The following is a 21,953-nucleotide window of genomic DNA, read 5'->3' as shown; positions in this document are numbered from 1 at the left end:
GCAAGTTTGCTTTGAATTCAAAGCATTATCACAAAGCAGCAATGGGAAAGACAAGTGATAGGTACCTACTGCTATTATTTAAAGGCACAGGCTTTTTGATTCTGGCTTTGCAACTGTCTGCGGAGAATAATTTGATTCATCATCTCCTCTACCTTGTGTCCCAAGCTTAACAGAAAAGATGAGTTTGAAGCCGCAGAACTGCTTACCAAACATGTTTGGGATCATCATGGCAAAGCATCATGTAAACTTCCAAAATTCTAACTATTTCCTCCATGCCTCTATTCTGAAGCCTGGGTTGCATTTGATTAAGTCAGGATCAAAGTAGTCCCATTGAAAGTAATTCTCCACTAACTGCAATGGGTTAGTGATAAACATTTCTGGGTACAACCCTTCTCTTTTCAAGCACAAGGTCTCATCTCATTCCTCCCCCCCTTTTTTTGGATGGGGGAGACATTGTTTAATTAAATTTCTAAATCTTTACACATAAATTCCAGATTCCAAATCTTTAATGCATTTCTCTTTAAACTTTGACTTCCCATCTTTCTCTCCACGCTGTTCTTAATCCCATCCCATTTACATACTGTATTCTAATAAACATTTCACCTAAGACATTCTTCTGTTTAATATATTATCAATTTTCTACCACTGCTCGTATTTCAAATCCTGCTCGTGAAGCACGAGGTTCTCATTCCTGTGTCTGTAAGTTGCTTAAATGCTTCCGAATAATGCAAACATTAACATGTCTTCCCCCCTCTTAAGAAACACTGGCTTAAAGGCTGGTTGAAACAAATAAAGCGTGAAGTATATAAGCAGAAACCATGATTTCAACAGTTGCCAGTTTCTACTTTGAAGACTAGATTCACAAACTAATTTTCACATGAGGTGGAATTAGCTCGACACCCTCCAGCCCTAAAATATGCTGCGTCAGCAGCACCACTGCATTTAAACAAATGCACCCTTGCCTGGCAAAGGCGCACCACGTAAATGACAGTGTAGCTGATGACAACTTCTTAAATGGCTTCTGGCACAAGCTTAGCAAATCTGAGTGAGACAGAGGTTAAAATGCTGCATATGTTTAGGGTGGTGGGCAGAACCAAAAGTGTAAGTTCCCTTGCAAGTCAACCGTGAACTCAGCCTGGATAGCTCAGTTGGTTAGAGCTAATAACTAATAACACCAAGTCTCATACCCTCCAACTCCCGGATTGAAAAATCCGGGATCAGTGGCGGCGCGGCACTTGAAGTCGCTTCTGCGCAGACATGCGTAGAAGCAACTTCCAGTGCCAGCGCCGCCCGATTTTCGGTGCCCATACATGGGCAGAGCGGCACCAGAAATCACTTCTACGCATGTCCGGACACGCGTAGAAGCAACTTCCGGTGCCGCTCTGCCCATGTCTGCATGTCTGGGTACCAGAAATCGCTTCTGCACATGTCTAGACTTGCGCAGACAGCCAGCAGCTGGGACATGGCCACCGGCAGGAACTTTATGGGATATTTACGGGATATAATCAATTCGGGATAACAGCGGGGGAACGGTAACAAAATATGGGGGTTTCCCGTGAAAACGGGAGACTTGGCAACTATGCCAAGGCTGCAGGTTCGATCCCCGTATGGGACAGCTGCATATCCCTGCACTGCAGGGGGTTGGACTCGTTGGAAGGGATCCTGAGGATCATCTATAAGAAGGGTGGCCAACTCCCAAGAGACTGCGATCTACTCACAGAGTTAAAAACTGGCAGTGATCTACCCCCTTTTTGGGGTTCAGGTCAAAATTATTGAGTTTTTTTTTAGGAAGGAAGGCCCTATTATGGTGGGCTAATGGCTTTTTTTAGGGGACCCAAAGTTGTTGAGCTTCTTTGGTGGGAGCCAGTGATCTACCACAGACGTCCAGCGATCTACCGGTAGATCATGATCTACTTGTTGGACGTGCCTGATCTATACAATTCTAGGATTCTAAGTAAGGGCTGCAATTTTCAGAATGCGGATCTTTCATTGTTAATTTACACATTTCAGAAATTCTCATGTTACGCATCCAAGCTAAACCCTCATTTGCATTTATTTATTTATTTCAATTATATTCCGCCTTTTTCTCTCTCTCCAAAGGTGCTCAAGGCAGTGTACCTGGTCCTCCACTGTCTCATGTAATTCCCACAATGACCCTGTGAGGTAGGTTAGGCTGAGAGGCAGTGACTGCATCATGGGCACCCAAGTGAGGTTCATTCATGAACACTTGAATCACTACATCACATTGGCCCACACATTAGGGAGTGGGCATGCACATTAAAAGGGGGGATCACATTTCCAAAACCTGTGTTTGGCTTGTAATGCTAATTAGCATCAGGGTGGCATTTACAAGAAAGTAGGGCAAGCAGAGAAAGGGCAGGATTCCTTAACCCACTGATTCTCCCCCGTGCCATCAACCCAAATGGAGCAAGGAGGTATGGAAGATGTGCCAAGCTAAAATGTGGTTACTAACTTATTACAACTTAATCTGTCTGCTTGGCTTTGTTTTTCTTTACACCCACACGAAGCGCAAAAAGAAAACACTTAATGCAAACACACCCAGTTACTGCCGTAGGTAGTAGCTCAACCTTAACACAATGATTTGTCTGTAGAAAATCTTGAGGGTGATACGTTTTCTTGCACAGAGATGAGTGTGTGCTTGTTAAGGAGGCTTCCAAGGCCCACAGCTGCAAAGCTAAGTTTCTTTTGTTGCCCAATACAACTCTTCTTATGAAAGGCTTGTGAAAGCTTTTTTACTGTATTATTATTTACAAGCTAAGAGCTGGTGGCGCTTGGACAACAGCACTGATGGATCAGACCAGTAGCCCCTCGAGTCCTATAGCCAGTCTGACTGGTTTTTGAGTATTCAGAGCAAGCGTATATTAAAGCATAGAACTGAGCCTGGATAACACCAAGGTTGCAGGCTCAATCCCTGTATGTGATGGCTACACAGTCCTGCATTGCAGGGGGTGGAACTAGATGGTGCTCAGGGTCCCTTCCAACTCTGAAATTCTATTCTTATTCTATGTTGTAGTGGGTGACACTAGTTTTAGGGACCACTGTTAACATGAGGCTCTGTTGCCCTGGAGCTCATAATTAACAGTCTTTCCATGTCCCATCAGTTCTATGAATTTGGGTGCTTACACAGCTATTAAGAGCTGAAGGAGCTCTTTTTGAAGGCAGAGGGCCTTCTCAGCAGTGGCACCCATCCTGTGGAACGCCCTCCCATCAGATGCCAAGGAAATAAACAACTATCTGACTTTTAGAAGACATCTGAAGGCAGCCCTGTTTAGGGAAATTTTTTAATGTTTGATGTTTTATTGAATTTTTAATATTTTGTTGGAAGCCGCCCAGAATGGCTGGGGGAACCCAACCAGATGGGCGGGGCCATAAATAATCAATTATTATTATATTATTATAACTTTTATTTTTCACCTGGCCAACCAAGGGTGAGGGGCCACGCTCTCCCACCCCCAGGTTTGGAACTGGGAAGCATTCAGATGCTTGGAAAGAGGAACAGAATAGGACATTCCAAATGGGACATGCTCTGGTCAAGTCAAAAGGCACATCTCACATGGCACTGGGTGCACAATATCAATAACTGCTGCAATTCTACATAAATCAGGTGTGGGGAACCTGTAGCCCTCCAGATGTTGTTGGCAATGCAACCCATATCACTCCTGACCAATGACTGGTGGTGGTGGGTTTGATGGGAATTGGAGTCCTACTCATCTCTAGTATAAAGCACAAGACAGTGCAAAGCTACCAGAGCAAGGCAAAGAAGGATTACGCTTGGAGAATCTCTCCTGACTCAATGAAGAGGAAAAGGAAGAAGTGAGCAAACATAGGGTACTGCTTTGCTCCTCACAAGGCTGTCCCTGACGGCAACTTTAATTCAAAAGGGCCTTCACCACATCTGCAGCTGCATCTGATAGAAGAGAACTCTGCACATCAGCTTAGCTTTAACCAAGTGATATATTACATTTCTAATAGGTTAGCACCTCTTCCATTTAATCCACTAAAGGAATACCCAGAATGAGGGAACCTTCCAGAGCTACATCAATGCAGTTGTTTCTAAGGAAGGTTGGTTGAAAAGATAAAGAATTAGGTGCTCATTTTCCAGGAGATATACTGCAATTTGGGCACGGACAAGTCAAAATGTAAGATCAGCTTTAATGGATGAGTCAAACAGACCATCTACCCCAACAGCCTGCTTCTCCACACTGGCCAATCAGATGCCTCTTTGAGAGCCCACAAGCAGGGCAGGATGGAGGCAAGAGCCCTCTTCTGCCTCTGCCCCCTAGTAACTGGCCTGCTGCCTCTGAAATATGGTGCTATGCATGGAGCCATTGATAGGCATGTCCTTTATGAATATGTCTAAGAGCTTTAAAGGGGGGAGTTCAGCTTTCAATGTTATTGTGTGGCTGTGGGAATTCCATAAATCAATCACATGCTGTGTGAAGGAGCATTTCCCTGTCAATCTGTTTCACTGGACTTCATTGAAAAGGGGAGAGGGGGAGAGGGAGAGGGAGGGACAGAGAGAGAGAGAGAACCCCAAAGCGAAGTATGCCAACTACTACCAACTGCGTTTTCGTGCGCTGCTCTGGTTCGCCAGAAGCGGCTTTGTCATGCTGTCCACATGAGCTGGAAGCTGCACGCCGGCTCCCTCGGCCAATAATGCGAGATGAGTGCCACAACCCCGGTCGGTCACAACTGGACCTAATGTTCAGGGGTCCCTTTACCTTTACCTTTACTTTTACCAACGCCTTGCCCTGTTAAAGAGAGATTCCAGAACAGGTTGCTTAGATAACTGGAAAAGTTACTTATCCCATGCAGTACTTGTTTTTTCCTTTTTGAGTCATATATCCAGAAGTTGCTATTTTATTATTTGTAGCCACTACAAAAGCAGCGGTATCATGTTCCCAGCTAAGTGGTAAAAGGCATGGCCTTTCTCCCCTTTAAGGAAGGCACCTGAAACAACAAAGCACACTCTGCTGGCCTGTTTTACGAGTCCTAGCCAAGGGCCAGTGTTGTTACCTTGTAATAGTCATACAACAGTCCCAAGGCAGCAGCGCTGTCCTCATCCCCATTGATGCTCATCATGGCTTTGGTAGCTGCTGTAAGAGGGTTTTCGAGAAAGGACTTCCAAGCTTCATCCTCGGTGGTGTAGGGTCGCCTCTGGGAGTAGAGCGTTTCATTCTGAAGAACCAAAACTGGCCTTTTGCTTCATAAAGAAGGAGATGAAACAAAACACACAATTACAAAACACACTTTGGGCTGGGACCCAAAGAGGTCCGTGCACATGTCTAAGCACTTCCACCACGCATGTGAGGTTGTGCAAGGAACCCAACTAAGGGCTCATCCAAATTTTGTTTGCATTATGTACCAATTAATTGCCCCACGCAAGTCCAAGAACTTTTCTCATTGTTCCGCAGTTGTGCCTTGCAAAAATCCAACCTTACCTGCTGAGTTGAGGCTCAAACCCCTCTTCAGATTTTCTGCACATCTGGTAAGATTCTGATTCAGCAGGCAAGATTGGATTTTTGCAAGGCACACCCACAAAATGAAGAGAAAAACTCTTGAACCATGGGGGATTAATCAGTACGGGATACAGTCAGAGTACAGGCCAAGTGAGTGGGTGGACGAGCCCTGGGTACGTTGAGACAATGTTCTGGAGGGTCTCCTAGTCCCCACTGCACACAACAGCAGAGACAGAAAAGCAGTTTCTCAAAAGCTCTGGTGTGCTTGTTGAAGGCTATGTTTTGAACATGCAGTTTTGTTGCTGTTATTTGCTCTGGTGGAAAGGCTTGCTAGCTTATCATGTTCCGACTTCATATAACTAAAAGCAAGAAGAAGAATCACAGTCTTTGAATTCTTCAGAAATACTTCATTGTTTTATCTGGAACATTTTAAGCAATGCAAAAGGCTTGCACACTCAAACTAACTGCTTCCACCCTCTTGCCCAATCACTGTTTACTGCTAGGGACATATCATTATGCAGGAAGGGAACAGAGAGGCCCTCTCATTGGCTGCCCTCCAGCCATGATGGAACTTACCGTCGCTTTCAGAACATACACCGTATATTCCGGCGTATAAGACGACTGGCCATATAAGACAACCCCCAACTTTTCCAGTTAAAATATAGAGTTTGGGATATACTCGCCATATAAGAAATACGACCCGGCATATAAGACGGCCCCCGACTTTTTAGAAGATTTTCCTGTGTTAAAAAGTAGTCTTATACGCAGGAATATACAGTATTTTAATAAACATTCCATTCTCCTTTTCAGAAAGAAAGAAAGAAAGAAAGAAAGAAAGAAAGAAAGAAAGAAAGAAAGAAAGAAAGAAAGAAAGAAAGAAAAGAAGAAACAAAGAATTGCACAACCTCCAACTTAGACTAGCTTTTTGTTGACCAAGCTCTAAAGAGATCTGGGAGAGGATGAACTGAATTTTAATTAAACTTTTATCTTGATAGTTTTTCCAAGAGGCATTGTGCTTAGAGCTTAATTATACATTAAACTATCTGCCTTGTAACTAGTCAGATGATTGGCCTATCTAACTCAGGGATGTCTGATTTGAATGCCTGAAACTCCTGGGAACCAGACAACAGGTCTAACCGAGGACTTTGTATGTCTAACAATGCCATCTTATGCATTCAGAACCAAGTTCCACTGAGTTGAGTGAGCTTTACTCCCAAGTAAATGCATACAGGACTGCAGTCTAAGACACATGCTTCAACAGTGAATGAAGACCTCCCAGTTATTTTGTCCCGAGCTTATAATATTTAAAGAAAAAATAAAAATAAATCACCTATGTTTCTAGGGGGGTGGGGGTGGGAAGCTTCAGAAGAAGTCTTTACTGTATTTGAGGCTTCTATATTTGAAAAGCCAATGGCATAAACGAAACATTTCAAACTGTGTTTAAAACTATAATCTTGATTTCTGAATGCTAGAGGTTGACAATGCAATACCAATGGCTTTTGGTCATCCTTGGGCTCTGGAACATGAATGACCCAGAGCTACCCCAAGGCATGTAGATCTCCAGTATCGCATTCATTCATTCTTTGCACAATTTTTGTGTAAAAGTAGTACCAAAATGATAACCTTCCTGGACTTACTCGCAGTCCAGAAAGGACCCAGGCCAATAACTGCAAAGCACCAGTTTCAAGTGAAGCTTTTCATTAGCTGTGACTCACTGCTGAATAAACTCATAAAAGCGGCTTGTTTACTTAGTTCCCTAAATCCACTTACTCTGAGGTCTTAATGTGCCCATAAGCAAGCATGTGCTGGGTTATGTCCACTAGCAAAGTAGTATCCAAAGAGCTTACTTTTGGCTTAGAGCTGGTTGGAAACTAGCCTTAGTCTGATGTGAGGACATCTCAGAGCATTCAAAAAGAAGAGTTATTTTTAGACAAAAGGTAATTCTTTGGGGGTACTTTTTGCAAAAAGATGTCCACTTTCTACTTTGTCACAGCTGATGCATACCCTCCAACATTTCTCCGATGAAAACAGGAATGTCCTATTCCATAACAACAACTTCATTATTTATACCCCACCCATATGACAGGGCTGCCCCAGCCACCCTGGGCAGCTTCCAATCACATAAAAACATTACAAAACTCCCCTATACAGGGCTGCCTTCAGATATCTTCTAAAGGTTGTGTAGTTACTTATCTCCTTGGCTCAGAGGTTGCATAACTCCATACCTTCCAACATTTCTCCAGTGAAAATAGGGACGTCCTAGAGAAAAGCGGGACATTCCGGGATCCAATCAGAAACTGGGACTGCTTCTGTGAATCCAGGGCTGCCCCTGGGAAATAGGGACACTTGGAGGGTCTGCTGTTGAATCAATACTGCCAGATCTGGGTTCTCACCCATTTAAAACACTGTTTCTCCTTCAGCAAACACAAAGGTTAGTTAGTATTTAGGACAAAATTTAAGTTTTGCTTAAAATATTGCCAGGGGCTGAAAAACGGGTAGGGGAGGAATGAAACCTGCATGAAACACAAGATACCATCAGTCCTTGAAGCAAAAGTCTTATGGAAACCTATATCTGTATTTTTACTCTATACACACAAACCACATTCTCAGTTCGCTTCATGCATTTGACAAAGAACAATGTTGCTTGTAACAGCTCATGCTGTTTTGTATTTTGCCACTGAGGAATCGAAACCAGCCTGTGGAGCCCAAGGAACCTTGTGGATGGGTCACAAAGCACAGGTAATTCGGATTTCTCTCCTCCACACCTACACACTTACACAGAACGGGAATTTAAACCAAAAAGCAGGTCTTAAACAAAAAGCAACTTTCTGCTGATCGGCAACTCCGGTAAGACATATATGGGGTGGAATTCGATAATAATTATAATAGTAATAATTTATTATTTATACCCCACCCATCTGGCTGGGTTTCTCCAGCCACTCTGGGCAGCTTCCAACAGAATATTAAAATACAATAATGTATTAATCTCTATATTGGACAAACAGGGCAAACCCTACGCCAAAGGATAAATGGACATAAATCTGACATCAGGAATCACAAGACAGAGAAACCAGTAGGAGAACACTTCAATCTCCCAGGACATTCTATACAAGATCTCAAAGTAGCTGTCTTATTACAAAAGAATTTCAGAAATACTGTAGACTGGAAAGAGAAGTTGCTGAATTGCAACTTATCACCAAACTTAAAATCATGGAGAGACCTGGTCTGAATAGAGACATTGGATTCTTATCTCATTATACGTAATAAAGCCATCTCACCCCTTGCTTTTTCCTGTAAGACCAATTGCAGTCATCAACAGGTTTACCACACCTATCAGCCAATCACCCATTCCCACCACCCTTTCACTATATATAAGGGTCTGGTGACTTTTATTTCAGTGTATCTGAAGAAGTGTGCATGCACACAAAAGCTCATACCAATGACAAACTTAGTTGGTCTCTAAGGTGCTACTGGAAGGATTTTTTAATATATTTTTTTCAACTACGGCAGATCAACACAGCTACCTACCTGTAACTACAACTATTAAACGTTAAAAGCTTCCCTAAACAGGGCTGCCTTCAGATGTCTTCTAAAACTCTGGTAGTTGTTTCTCTCTTTGACATCTGATGAGAGGGCATTCCACAGGGTGGGTGCCACTACCAAAAAGGCCCTCTGCCTGGTTCCCTGTAACTTGGCTTCTCGCAGCGAGGGAACCACCAGAAGGGCCTCGGCACTGGACCTCAGTGTCCGGGAAGAACAATGGGAGTGGAGACACTACTTCAGGAATACTGGACCCAGGCCATTTAGGGCTTTAAAGGTCAGCACCAACACTTTGAATTGTGCTTGGAAGCATACTGGGAGCCAATGTGGTCTCGGCGGCCACTCCCAGTCACCAGTCTAGCTGCCGCATTCTGGATTAGCTGTAGTTTCCGGGTCACCTTCAAAGGTAGCCCCAGACAGAGCGCATTGCAGTAGTCCAAGCGGGAGATAACCAGAGCATGCACCACTCTGTCGACACAGTCTGCGGGCAGGTAGGGCCTCAGCCTGCGTACCAGATGGAGCTGATAAACAGCTGCCCTGGACACAGAATTGACCTGCGCCTCCATGGACAGCTGCTACTCCAAAGTGACTCCCAGGCTACACACCTGGTCCTTCAGAGGCACAGTTACCCCATTCAGGACCAGGGAGTCCTCCACACCTGCCTGCCTCCTGTCCCCCAAAAACAGTACTTCTGTCTTGTCAGGATTCAACCTCAGTCTGTTAGCCGCCATCCATCCTCCAACCACGATCAAGTTTTTTACTCAAAGTAGGTAAAGGTAAAGGGACCCCTGACCATTAGGTCCAGTCGTGACCGACTCTGGGGTTGCGCGCTCATCTCGCATTATTGGCCGAGGGAGCCGGCGTATAGCTTCCAGGTCATGTGGCCAGCATGACAAAGCCACTTCTGGCGAACCAGAGCAGCACATGGAAACGCCGTTTACCTTCCCGCTGTAGCGGTTCCTATTTATCTACTTGCATTTTGACGTGCTTTCAAACTGCTAGGTTGGCAGGAGCTGGGACCAAGCAACGGGAGCTCACCCCGTCACAGGGATTCGAACCGCCGACCATCTGATCAGCAAGCCCTAGGCTCAGTGGTTTAACCACAGCGCCACCTGGGTCCCTATCACTCAAAGTAGGTATGCTGAAATAAATGGGCCTAACCCAGTCACAGATTTCAGTGGGCCGACTCCCAAGTAAAACTTAGTCAAATGGACACCCTTGGACACCACCAAGAACTATTCCAAGCAAAGGGCAGATAAAATGGTTTGTGTTCATTCCAAACTAGATGCCCCATTGAATACAAAGTCTGCACTGGAGGCATCCCCTCAGCCTTAACCAAACACCTGAAGATATGGTGCTGGGTGCACCTCAGTTGGGGGGGGGGAGTTCCACATACAAGGAGCTGCCACTCAAAATGCCATTCCTCAGGCTCCCAACACTACACAGGGGCCACCAAGAGGGCTTCATCTGCAAACCTAAAGCATGGGCAGATTGATAAGGGAAAAGGTGTTGTTGCAGATATTTGGGTCTCAGGCCATTTAGAGCATTAAACATTGAAACGGGAACCTGGGATTAGACCTGGAACACAGCTTGGCAACACAATGAAGTTGCTTCAATAGGGGAGTGTTATGCTCGCAGCCCGTTGCCCCTATCAGGATTTGTACCACAGCATTTTGCAATTTCCAGTCTAAGGACAGGCTATTGCTACCCAGAAATGGGCCTAGTCCAGCCTCCTGCAACAATGATGGTTCCAGTGACAAGACGAATGAGGGAAAAGCTCCATCCCTAATCCTCCTGGAATGCTGTGAAAATCTGCTCACTTTAGTGATGAAACAAGGGACTTTCCCTGCCTCATTAAAGGAGAGAGAGGTAAAGAAACGCAGGGCAAACCACCCAAAACATTGCAACGTTGGTTGGGACCAGCAAATTACAGGCCGCAGTTGGTTAAGGCACTTGGTTCCTTTATAACATGGACTAGTTAAAAACCTTTTGGGAAAGTGCTATATGAATATTTTCTAGTAATGAGACCATAGCCTTTTCTGTGCTGGCACCAGGAAAAAATAGAATAGAAAGAAATAAGCTTTTAAGGAGCGTTTTTAATCACATGTGACAAAGCTTACGTGCCGTCCACATTTCATTCTGCTGTTGTCACTCTATGAGTGACAACGAAAGCCAGTGTGGTGTAGTGGTTAGAGTAGGACCTAAGAGACCAGGTTTAAACCGTGGCTTGGCCATGAAGCTCTCTGAATGACCTTGGGCCAGTCACTGCTTCTCAGCCTAATCCTACCTCACAGGGTTGTTGGGGACATTAAATGAGATGAGGGAAGAACAATGTCCACCACCTAGAACTCCTTGGAGAAAAAATGTGGGACATAAATCTATAATAAATAAATAAATGCTGTTTCCCCTTCCGTAGCATGCCTGAGCCACAAGCTGGCAAAATACCTAGTACGGAAAGACAGTCTTATACAAATGTCCTTTCTCAGCCTGTTGTCATCAGGTTCTGTGGATCCAGATCAGAGAGATTTCCCCTTGAAATAGGATTTGCAAGCAGAAGATCACCAGGGATCAGGGTGCTCCACCTCGCGACCCATGCCATCACTACTCACTTAGCCGACCCATTCTCCTCCCTAGGCTGCTATGTTGCAAAACTAGAGGCTGCCTTGTACCAGCAAGCAAGAGAGGCGCAGCATCCGTGCTGAGGAATACAGGCAGAACCCTTAATTTGAAATCTGGCAGCTCTGCCCACACAGTCACCAGGGCTTCCCAAAATTTGTGCAAGATCGGTGCAATGCTGTACTATTTGTTCCCTCACAAAATGCATATTTAGTAATATGGAAGGGGAACCACTGTCCTCTCCCCTGCCCTGCAGCAACACCTCGTTCTGTGTTAGCATTCCCCAACCTGGTGCCCACCGGATGCTGTTGGACTTGCAACTTGCATCAGCCACAGTCCGCACGGTCCATCATCAATGGCAATGGAGCTGTAAGCCCAGCAACATCTAGAGGGCAAGCCTTCATTATATTTTGCAAAGCAACTGCAAAAAAAAATAAAATTCTTGGTTGGCCTACGACAGGCATCCCCAACCTGCGGCCCTCCAGATGTTTTGGCCTACAACTCACATGATCCCTAGCTAACAGGGCCAGTGGTCAGGGATGATGGGAACTGTAGTCAAAAACATCTGGAGGGACGAAGGTTGGGGATGCCTGGCCTATGACAACCAACATGACCCCTCTCCGCAAAGGCTTTGTACACACCATACATTAAAATCACATATTACCTCATCCTCAAGTATCCTGGGAACTGGATTCTAAAACACATTCATCTTGCTTCACATAAAATCGAGTCTCTCCTTCGCTAGATTACCTTCCGCGTGACCAACGTTACTAATCACAATTGAGCTACTAGAGAACTCTCTAGAATTCAGTTGCCAACCAATCAAATTTAAATACATCGTAATGCATATAAGCCTGTTGCTCAGGGAGTCTCGTCCTAAGGCTTCCTCTGAGACTTTCTCTGAGCGACAGCAATTCCCCCTTGCTCTGGTGTGTTTCTGTTCCATTGGCACAGTACCTCGTCTCCCCTCAGGCTGGCACTGAAGGCTCAGCCCTGACCAAACTAGTTATGCTGAATTCCTAGAGACGAAACTGGGCCTACTAGACTGTACATTTGATGTTCAGAGAAAAACTTCCCATGTGGGAAATGGCTTTGTGTCCTCTCAGGTCATTTGCACCAATCACACACTTCACACACCTGCCCCATCAACAGGCCAATCAGACTCCAATGCATACATCACGTGACAAGTGCATACTCATCACATGACAGACTATACATGCAGTGGGAGCAGTATTAGGGCAAAATAAAAATCATATTGGGTGGTGTTCCCTCTGCTGTAAATGGTTAGGAGCGGTGAGGAAGAAGACATGGAAGAATTCAACCTAAAATGAAAATGCACACACAGGCAAATACCACCACCATTCAGATTATAAGTGGAACAGCTGATTACATTAAAATCTGTTAAAAAATCCAAGCTTTTGTAAGCATCCTCTCTCGTTGCAACCATCCACCCCAAATAAAATGCACAAATGCTCCATTAAAAAAAAAAGAACGTAGAAAGAATTATCTTCAGAGCTATCAACAAAGCACAGGATTTGGCAGTAACTCAATCTCTCCCCTGAGCTGCAGGTTCTTTGAGGAAAAACGAGACCGTATTTTCTCAAAAGACAGTGAAATGTGTATATTTCTGACAGCTGCCCTGTGTCAAGTTTTAGAATCTGAAGGGTCTATTGGCACAGTGAACTATGCACACACAATGCTAAAAGGCATTTAGCAAGAGCTGAAAATAAGTCTTCCATTGTGTGCGTAATTACTTCATAACCACTGCCTTGTTTTCTGCTTGAATAATTTGCAAAAAGAGAGAGAGAGAGAAGAGATAGGAAAACATGACAGCCGTAAGAGCTCTGTGCCTTTCTGGGATAATGTGGTTATATACTGTAGTCCAGAGTTAGTCTTCCATGGCAAAGATTGTTAAGTCTTTATTTTTCTGGGTTGTTTATATACCACTTTTGACGCACAGCACCCGCACCCGAACACTCCAAAAATGGAGAACAGCACATTATTTTTTAAAGAGGTAAAATAAAAGTACAATAAACACAGCAAATTAATGATCAAAACAATTTAAGATAGAAAAAGCAAAATAGCCAACAGTGGCTTTCCTACAAAGTGATGATTCACTAATCTTGGACTCACTTGCTCAACCCATTCATTGCTTTCATTTCAACTTTCATCTCTCTGCAGTCACTATCTTCCTCCCACTATATTAGGACCAACCCACAGACCGCCAATCCACCTGCTGGTTCCCCGGTTTCCTTACCCTGCTACAGAACAGAACTCTGACCACCCAATCTACCGGTATTTCAGTTTAAGGTAGCAGCGAAGGAATGGGCTGGGAGATGGAGCAGCACCATCCTGCTAAAACAATTCTTGTTTAGGCAAGCCTACCCAGATGCTTAGAAAGTTGAGCTAATTTTAATCCATTTTAGTATTTCATTTCATTCCATTCCATTCATTTATATTTATTAAATTTGCATACCGCCCTTCATCCGTAGATCTCAGGGCGGTTTTTACAACATAAAAATAAAAAACGCATAACGAAAACAGTAACCAAAAAAACCCACAAATCAATACCACCACCCCCGGGTTGCCATACGTCCGGAATTTCCCAGACATACCCGGAATACCTCCATCGAAAGCAGTATCCAGCTGGAAATCGGCTAAATGTCCCAGGCGTATAGCAACAAATGTCAGTAGTGTCATTTTTTGCTGATTTCCCTCAAAACTAGCTCCAAAAAACCCCTTTTCTGTCCGGGTTTTCACTTTTTGAAATATGGCAACCCTACCCCCCCCTCCCACAAACACATTAAACAGGGTTATTAAAATATTAATCAGCCCAAGGCATGGTTGAAGAGGAATGTTTCCACCTGGTGCCTAAAGATGGCTAATGAAGACACCAGGCAAGTCTCCTAGGAGAGAGCATTATTTTAACTTTTGTATGGTTGTGGCTTTTTTGTTTTTCCTTTTGTAAACTTCTTTGAGGTTTTTTGTTTTGACAATCAATAGGTGTATAAATTATATGAAATAAATGAAATATAATATAAAGCAACTAGCTCTAGGTAGCTGATCTATGGCCATTCATGCACAAACCTTCATTTTACATTTTACAATCCAAGCTGAAGAACTTCATAGAGAAGAGGAAGAGGAGGAGGAGGAGGAGGAGGAGGAGGAGGAGGAGGAGGAGGAGGAGGAGGAAGAGGAGTTTGGATTTGATATCCTGCTTTATCACTACCCGAAGGAGTCTCAAAGCGGCTAACATTCTCCTTTCCCTTCCTCCCCAACAACAAACACTCTGTGAGGTAAGTGGGGCTGAGAGACTTCAAATAAGTGTGACTAGCCCAAGGTCACCCAGCAGCTGCATATGGAGGAACGGAGACACAAACCCGGTTCACCAGATTACGCGTCTACCACTCTTAACCACTACACGACACTGGCGGTGGTGTTCAAACATGAGTGTAAACAAGCACTGGAGTGTAACCAACTTCAGAAACAATCACTGACTTTTATCTGATGCAGAATAACTGTATGATTGTCAAGCTGTTTCCTAAGCTATTCATCACATTTTGGGACTACAGAATATTGCAAGTAGCTTTCTCTCAGTAATATGAATCTCTGGGATAGGAATGACTGCGATAAAACTTTTAGCCACCACGCCAAATGGTTTTAAAATGTTAAAGAGCTACCGTAGTAGTTGGGAGAAAGGGATCTTCTCAATTTCTTACCATCTCAATTTATTTAATGCTGAACTGCCATTCAAAAAAATGCCGTACAGTTTTAGGGCTTGACAATCATTGTATCTGATGAAGTGTGCATGCACACGAAAGCTCATACCAAAATAAAAACTTAGTTGGTCTTTAAGGTGCTACTGAAGCAATTTTTTTATTTTGTAACATCTAGAAGGTTAGAGGTTCTTCATCCATGTCTTAGTGTGCACTTGCAAGAAAGGAGGAAATGGCACAAGGACAGAATGTTTAGTACGCAAAAAACAAAAGCAAGATGGTGTACCCCATGGGAGCACAATTTAATCATAGAATCATGGGTCCCTGAGGATCATCTAGTCCAACCCCCTACAGTGCAGGAATATGCAGCTGTCCCATAAGGGGATCGAACCTGCAACCTTGGTGTTCTCAGCACCATGCTCTAAACTACTGAGCTTTCAGAATAATGTAAACTGATGCATAACGACTTATTATACAAACTTGTTTAATAAAATGCCCCGCTGTAAATTGCAACTGGAATCGAGCATTTGTGTCCACCGTAAAAAAAAAGTTCAGCTAAGAGCAATGCTACTTTCTTTAGAAGAAAGCATCTTCCAGATTGCAGTCTGACATCCCGATCCTATTCCCACTGCTCGAAAGTCACATCCATCTCAGACAGGACTTACTTTTCTGAGTAAACATTTGCCAAGGTCACAGACATAGCCACATGGCTCTACCATTTTTTCCTCTCATAAAAAGATTTGTGCTTAGCATGCCATTGGTCTTGCACACAAATCTGGCCAGAGTCCAACAACTTTGAATAAAGTCAATAGCTACCACAGAACGTATGAAATCCTGACTCCCGATGATAACCACACTTCTGTTCTAAAAGTAACATTTGCGGTTCCCGTTGCAAGTCTTAGCCCTGCCATCAAACATCAACACATTATGAAAAGAGCCTTCTATACAATGGCTGTTCCCTGGTTCCCAGCTAGAATATACAGCGAGACACAGCCTCCTGTACACCTGAGTACAGCCAAATGCCCCCTTATGAAGGAACACGTTTATTCTATTTGCAGACCGCACTGGCAACGAGTGGCTACGCTGCCAAACAGGAAGATGACAATATGCCAGTTGTCCTTATATACTCAGCAGTTGACTGATCAACATTGCTGCCCTCAAGTGCCTTCCATTAAGCATTAAGTTAAATGAAGCATCACATTTGACTGAGAACTTCCAATTCAAAAAGACACTTTCCCCAAGGGCACAAGTGATCCATCGCCAAAAGGAAGCACCCTTAATAAGCAAGAATTGTAGTTATAACCGCCACCAAGACCCGATACGTTTCCATGTAAAACTGCACCAGGTATGGTTTGCAAGGGGACTGATGCAAAATGAACAATTGGTCCTGGGAGGGAACATGGCAAAGGTTATGTCACCCAGCATAAGCTTGAAACAAAGCAAAGAACCACTGAGGCAGCTGCAAATTTGCCTTGAGCACAACTTACAGAAAAACAATGCAACAACTCGCATAAACTTTCTAACCTGACTAGCGATCACAGATTGAAGGTAGGAACCCTTTCGCAACACACAATCCAGAGCAAAGGCATTGCTAAATGTCATCTATCACTTTTTCAACCCCACCCAACTCTAAAAAAAACAAAAACCCACCACCCACCACCACTTTAAAATAATACATTGTGTTACCTGGACAAATCTGCTTTCCCTGGGGGATGAGTTTCATAAAAATCCATCTGTCCTTTTCCAAGAGGACATTAAAAGGAGCCCTTGTGATGCGTGCAGAATAAATCTGCACATCAGGATCTAATTGCAGAGTCTCTCTGAATGCATTCAGTCTCTCTGAATGCTCAGCAAAATCTTATTCAAATTAAGAGCAGCCTTGCTCAAGCCATTAAAGAAAAGAAAGAGCTTAGGTGTGTGACTCAGGTAATGATGCCTGAGTTTCAGAGCCCAGCCCTCATCTTCAAAAGAGGTGGGGAGAAGCACACATAAGAAAAGCAGCTGCGGCAGCAGAGCACATCGCGAACCTCCTGCCATGACACAAGAGCCTTGGGCAAAGTGAGGGTCTGGAACCACCTCTGTGTTATTGGCTAGGTTTTTGTTGCTGTTGTTGTTGAGAGGTGCGGACGTGAGGCTCCTCCTGACAGACAAGTGAGTCTTCCCCACACAGCACTAAAGGAGATGGAGGAGATGAGTGTGACCAGCAGAGGAGTCCAGTTTCAAAGCCAAAATTCTTCTCAGCTGTGGCTTCAAGGGGAAAGAGGACAAAACCAACAAAAGCGCCAGGCTGGTTAGGACAAGAGTTGCCAAGTTTTTGACTGGCAAAGCACCATGCACATGCCACAACTCTTCTTCCCTCGCCAGCCAGCTAATAAATTGCCCCCATGCCACAATTACCGGTAGGCTTGGAAAAGGCCATCTATTGGCCAGAAGAGCACCTTTGAAGTCCTGGTTTCAGTGGGCAGAGCAGAACAAGACCCTGGGGGATGCCATGGGATGTGGGGCACCACATTGGCAACACACAGAACAGGGGTCAGGTGAGGTATTGGTTGCCAAGTCGTATGCAGAACATAAGCAGAAGGATGTGAGTGAGTCAGGGAATCCAAAACTTTCCACGGCTTCCTCCCTATACACCTGCCGCCTAGCTTGTCGAAATGATGGGCAACAGAATGAAATGTAGCATGCTAAATGGTTGGAGAACTTTTGTGCCGGATGGACTCAGCCTATAACTCCCCACTGCTGTGTTTTCAACGGGAGATCCCTTTCCAGCTGAAATCAAAGGGAGTTAGGCTTCACGAAGGAATCCTACTTGGAAGATTCCCTTTAGAACTCGCTTCCCGTGCCGCGTATCCCTGCGCAGGGATCTCCCGATGCAGATTCCCACCAAGATCTCAATTCCCCCGCGCCCGAGAAAGTGAAGCAAGCTTCGATTTTTTATTCTTGCCTGTTTATCAGTCAAGAATCTTGAATCGGAAGGGACCCCCAGGCTTCATCTAGTCCAACCCCCTGCCATACAGGAACCTTTTGCTCAGTGTGGGGCTCCAACCCACGACCCCGAGGTCAAGAGTCTCAGGCTCTACCGACTGAGCTGTAAGAAGCCACCCCAGCAGTAGATACGAACCCGCACACGATCAGTATCGGCTACGGAGCGGCACCCCGCCCGGCGAGAGCAAGTAGGCTGGAGCCTGGAGGCATTTGGGGAGCCGGTGGGGAAATCCAACTCGCCAACACACTCAGGGGACACAAGCGATCAGGTTGTTGCTTTTGTTTTGGAGCAAGGAGTACCTGATCGAAGAGTATTCTCTTGAAAGCAAAACAAAACGCACACCTAGGACATTTAACACGGGCCGTTTTTGACCAGTCTCGATCCCCCCCCCACACATGGCGCTCGCGAAGTTTTCCTTTTTGTGTGTATGTGTAAACTTGCTGCAGCTGAAGAAAAGCGAGTCACTCCGAATTAACTTAATCCTATTATTCAATCGACTGCTTCCCCCTTAAAAAAAATAAAAACAACCACAGGGAAAGAAGCAAAGCTGTCATCCTTTCCTCTCTACCCAGCTTACCAGCACCAAAAGAGACCCCCCAATGCCCAGCCACCCACCTCTTGCACCTCTTCCCTCCTGTCACTGGGGGTGGGGTGGGGGTGTGTGGGGCTGGCAGTGCCGCCAACTCCTCCGACAGGGGTCCAGATTTTGGATCCCCCCATTCCGCCCCTGATCCCCATTATTAGCAATTGTACATGAGCAGCAGCAGCAGCAGCAGGAACCGTGGCCGAGGGGGGGGGCGGAATCTCGTCGAGGAGGTCTGGGCGGGGGGCGTGGAGGGTTGGGGGCAGAAGCACCGGTCGGACCTGCCCGGACTCACCCCCTTTCCCTCGCCTTCCCGTCTGCCCAGCTGGATCACTTACTTGTCGTACTCTTGCGTCATGTCTGGCAGGCAGCGGGTGGCAGAACTGGCCCGGCTGGTTAGGACGGGATCCTGGCGGCGACGCGGGCAACTTGGGGATGGGAAGCGCGCGCGAGGGAGAGAGAGGGGACACGGAGCGCACAGCCCGCCGCACAAACGGGTTTTGTCGGCTTTTCTCGCTCGCTCAGGTGGCTCCCGGGAGTCGCAGGTGAAATCGCGGACCTGCCCAGCCTCCCATTGGCTGCCCGGAGCAGGCTGGAGCGGGGCGGGGCGGAACCCCGCGGAGAAACGCCCCAGCGGACCGCCGGATTGGAGGAGGCAGGGGAGGGGGCGGAGCCAGCGGTGTCGCAGCGTTCCAAATGGAACGTTGGGTGTCTTCACCCTCGGCAGCCGTGAGTATCACTGCGCTTTTAGTCCCAGAAGTGTCAAGCGGAGAGGTTGGGTGGCCCCCATGGGCGTAGCCAGGATTTTTGTTAGCGGGGAGCAGGCTTTTGTTGTATTGATTTTGATTGATTCAGGGGGCAGCTTCCCCCCTAGGCTACACCCAAGTTCCACTTAAAGGATGGGACAATAAAGTTTTCAATTTTATTTTATTTTTGGGGGGTGGAGGTTTAATGGATTATATTTCTTGTTCTTGCTTTGATCATATATTTCGTGTTTTTATATTGTATTTTTATGTTGTGAACCACCACCCTGAGATCTACGGATACAAATTTAATAAAAAATGGTAATAATAATTTTGTCCCTTGCAGTTCTGGGCAGGTATAGGTATGAAGTTGTTTATTCCATAATGGGTTTCTCCACCCACTGCCCCAACCCAAAACGTCATTTTGTTGAATCGATACTGAACCCTTTTCTTTGCTTCATGGTGTACCTTGATACGTTTTGTTTAACATATTGGCCTTTCCACTTTGTAAATTCCCCAAGGTAGCTCACATCTCTCAGACAAGTGTACCCAAACCCCACAAAATTATTATTTTGAGTAGTTTTTAACGTCTGACATTTTATTATGTTTTTATATGTACTGGAAGTCTCCCAGAGTGGCTAGGGAAAGCCAGCCAGATGGACAGGGTATAAATAAATTAATAATAATAATAATAATTACAACAGTGGGTCTCAAACTTTTTTCTCTGGGTCATGCTTTCAGAAGAAAAATGTGCTTGCACCACACCAAATTTTTAATAGATAAGAAATATATTGGAAAATACAACTAGGATTGTCCTCCGTATCACTTGATGTTCTTGCTCTCATTTGGAAAATATATCTATCCATATTCTGCAAATTAGAAAAAATATTTTGATACTATACTACACTATACTGAAACGTTTAAATGTTTTATTGAATCTTACTGCCACAGTTGCCATCTCCTCTTGCAACACCCTTCGAGAACCACTGCTCTACAACATCAAACCTATTTTATTTTTAAAGGTTTTTTATTTTAAAGGTTGAATATTGCAGGAGTTCAAAAACAAACAAATATGCAATGTGATGTAGCGTTTCTTTTGCTACAATCAAGCAGTATATAAATTTTGTGAAACAAAATAAAAAGTAAACTTCGTGGTCCAAGCTTTGCAATGAATATGAATTGGGGGAACAATCACTCCCTATTTGTATTATCTATCTTACTGGCACCATTGGCAAAATTGGAAGGTGCTTAGTATTGGATACAGTAAGAGTAGAAAAGTGTGGTGTGATCAACCACTTGCTGTAATGCTCACTTCAAACAAATCCTTGAGCCAAGTGGACATGCTATTTAATCACAATTTCCTACCGTGCACACATGATGAAACAGGTATGTGTGCATTAATTGTGCATTACTGTGTTTGTTTGTTTTTTAAGTTATATCTGTGGGTGAAATAGTCTTGTGCAAAGTAGCTTTTGCCCCAGCTTTCACATTCCCTGATCTTGGAAGCCAGTCATCTCATGAAGAAGTGGAAAAGCAGTTAATTCTGGACAGGGTGACCCCTTTGGAACATCGTTTGCTACCTTCTCCTTGGCCTGACCCAAATCCATTAATTCCAGCAGTTTTCTAACCTATCACATATCTTCCTTATGATATAGTACCAACCAATCCTCATCTTTCCAACTCATAATGAGGCGTGAGTCACCTCAAAAGCCTGCCTGGAATTGATATATAGCTATTTATGTAACTAAAATATATTTCTCTCTCAGGGTTCTTAAGCAATAGCGCAGCTGAAAACAAAATTACTAGGAGTAAGTTAAAAGGTAAAGGTAAAGGGACCCCTAACCATTAGGTCCAGTCGCGGACGACTCTGGGGTTGTGGCGCTCATCTCGCTTTATTGGCTGAACGAGCTGGCGTACAGCTTCCAGGTCATGTGGCCAGCATGACTAAGCTGCTTCTGGTGAACCAGAGCAGCGCACGGAAACACTGTTTACCTTCCCACCGGAGCGATAGCTATTTATCTACTTTCGCTTTCACATACTTTCGAACTGCTAGGTTGGCAGGAGCTGGGACCGAGCAATGGGAGCTCACCCGTGGTGGGGATTTGAACCGCCGACCTTCTGATCGGCAAGTCCTAGGCTCTGTGGTTTAACCCACAGCGCCACCCGCGTCCCTTAGGAGTAAGTTAGCAAGGCTTTAAAAACAAACACCTTCCCTTGGTTTTATGTCTCGCTGTATTTGAGGCTAGGATGCCAAGACCAGTATGCCACGCAGGGCCTGCCCACCCATGA

General features: G+C 44.8%; 1 protein-coding gene across 3 annotated transcripts in view; it reads right to left on the bottom strand.

Moving 5' to 3' along the window:
- Positions 1-19,438, bottom strand: part of GRHL1 (grainyhead like transcription factor 1) — a 57,751-nt gene extending 38,313 nt beyond the window's left edge. For 2 of the 3 annotated variants that reach the window (XM_035109865.2, XM_060272478.1), the window contains exons 1-2: positions 19,260-19,438; positions 5,038-5,224 (exon numbers count right to left, since the gene is read on the bottom strand). In XM_035109865.2, coding sequence (XP_034965756.2) covers positions 5,038-5,224; positions 19,260-19,279 — 207 coding nt within the window. In that variant the 5' untranslated portion in view covers positions 19,280-19,438. Of the gene's footprint in view, positions 1-5,037; positions 5,225-19,216 lie in introns of all 3 variants that reach the window. The other variant, XM_060272479.1, reaches the window with a different exon arrangement.
- Positions 19,439-21,953: the final 2,515 nt, after the last annotated feature.

The sequence above is a fragment of the Zootoca vivipara genome, chromosome 3, assembly GCF_963506605.1.
Source record: "Zootoca vivipara chromosome 3, rZooViv1.1, whole genome shotgun sequence".
Classification (NCBI taxonomy): Eukaryota; Metazoa; Chordata; class Lepidosauria; order Squamata; family Lacertidae; genus Zootoca; species Zootoca vivipara.
This window is presented reverse-complemented; position numbering and strand designations above follow the sequence as displayed.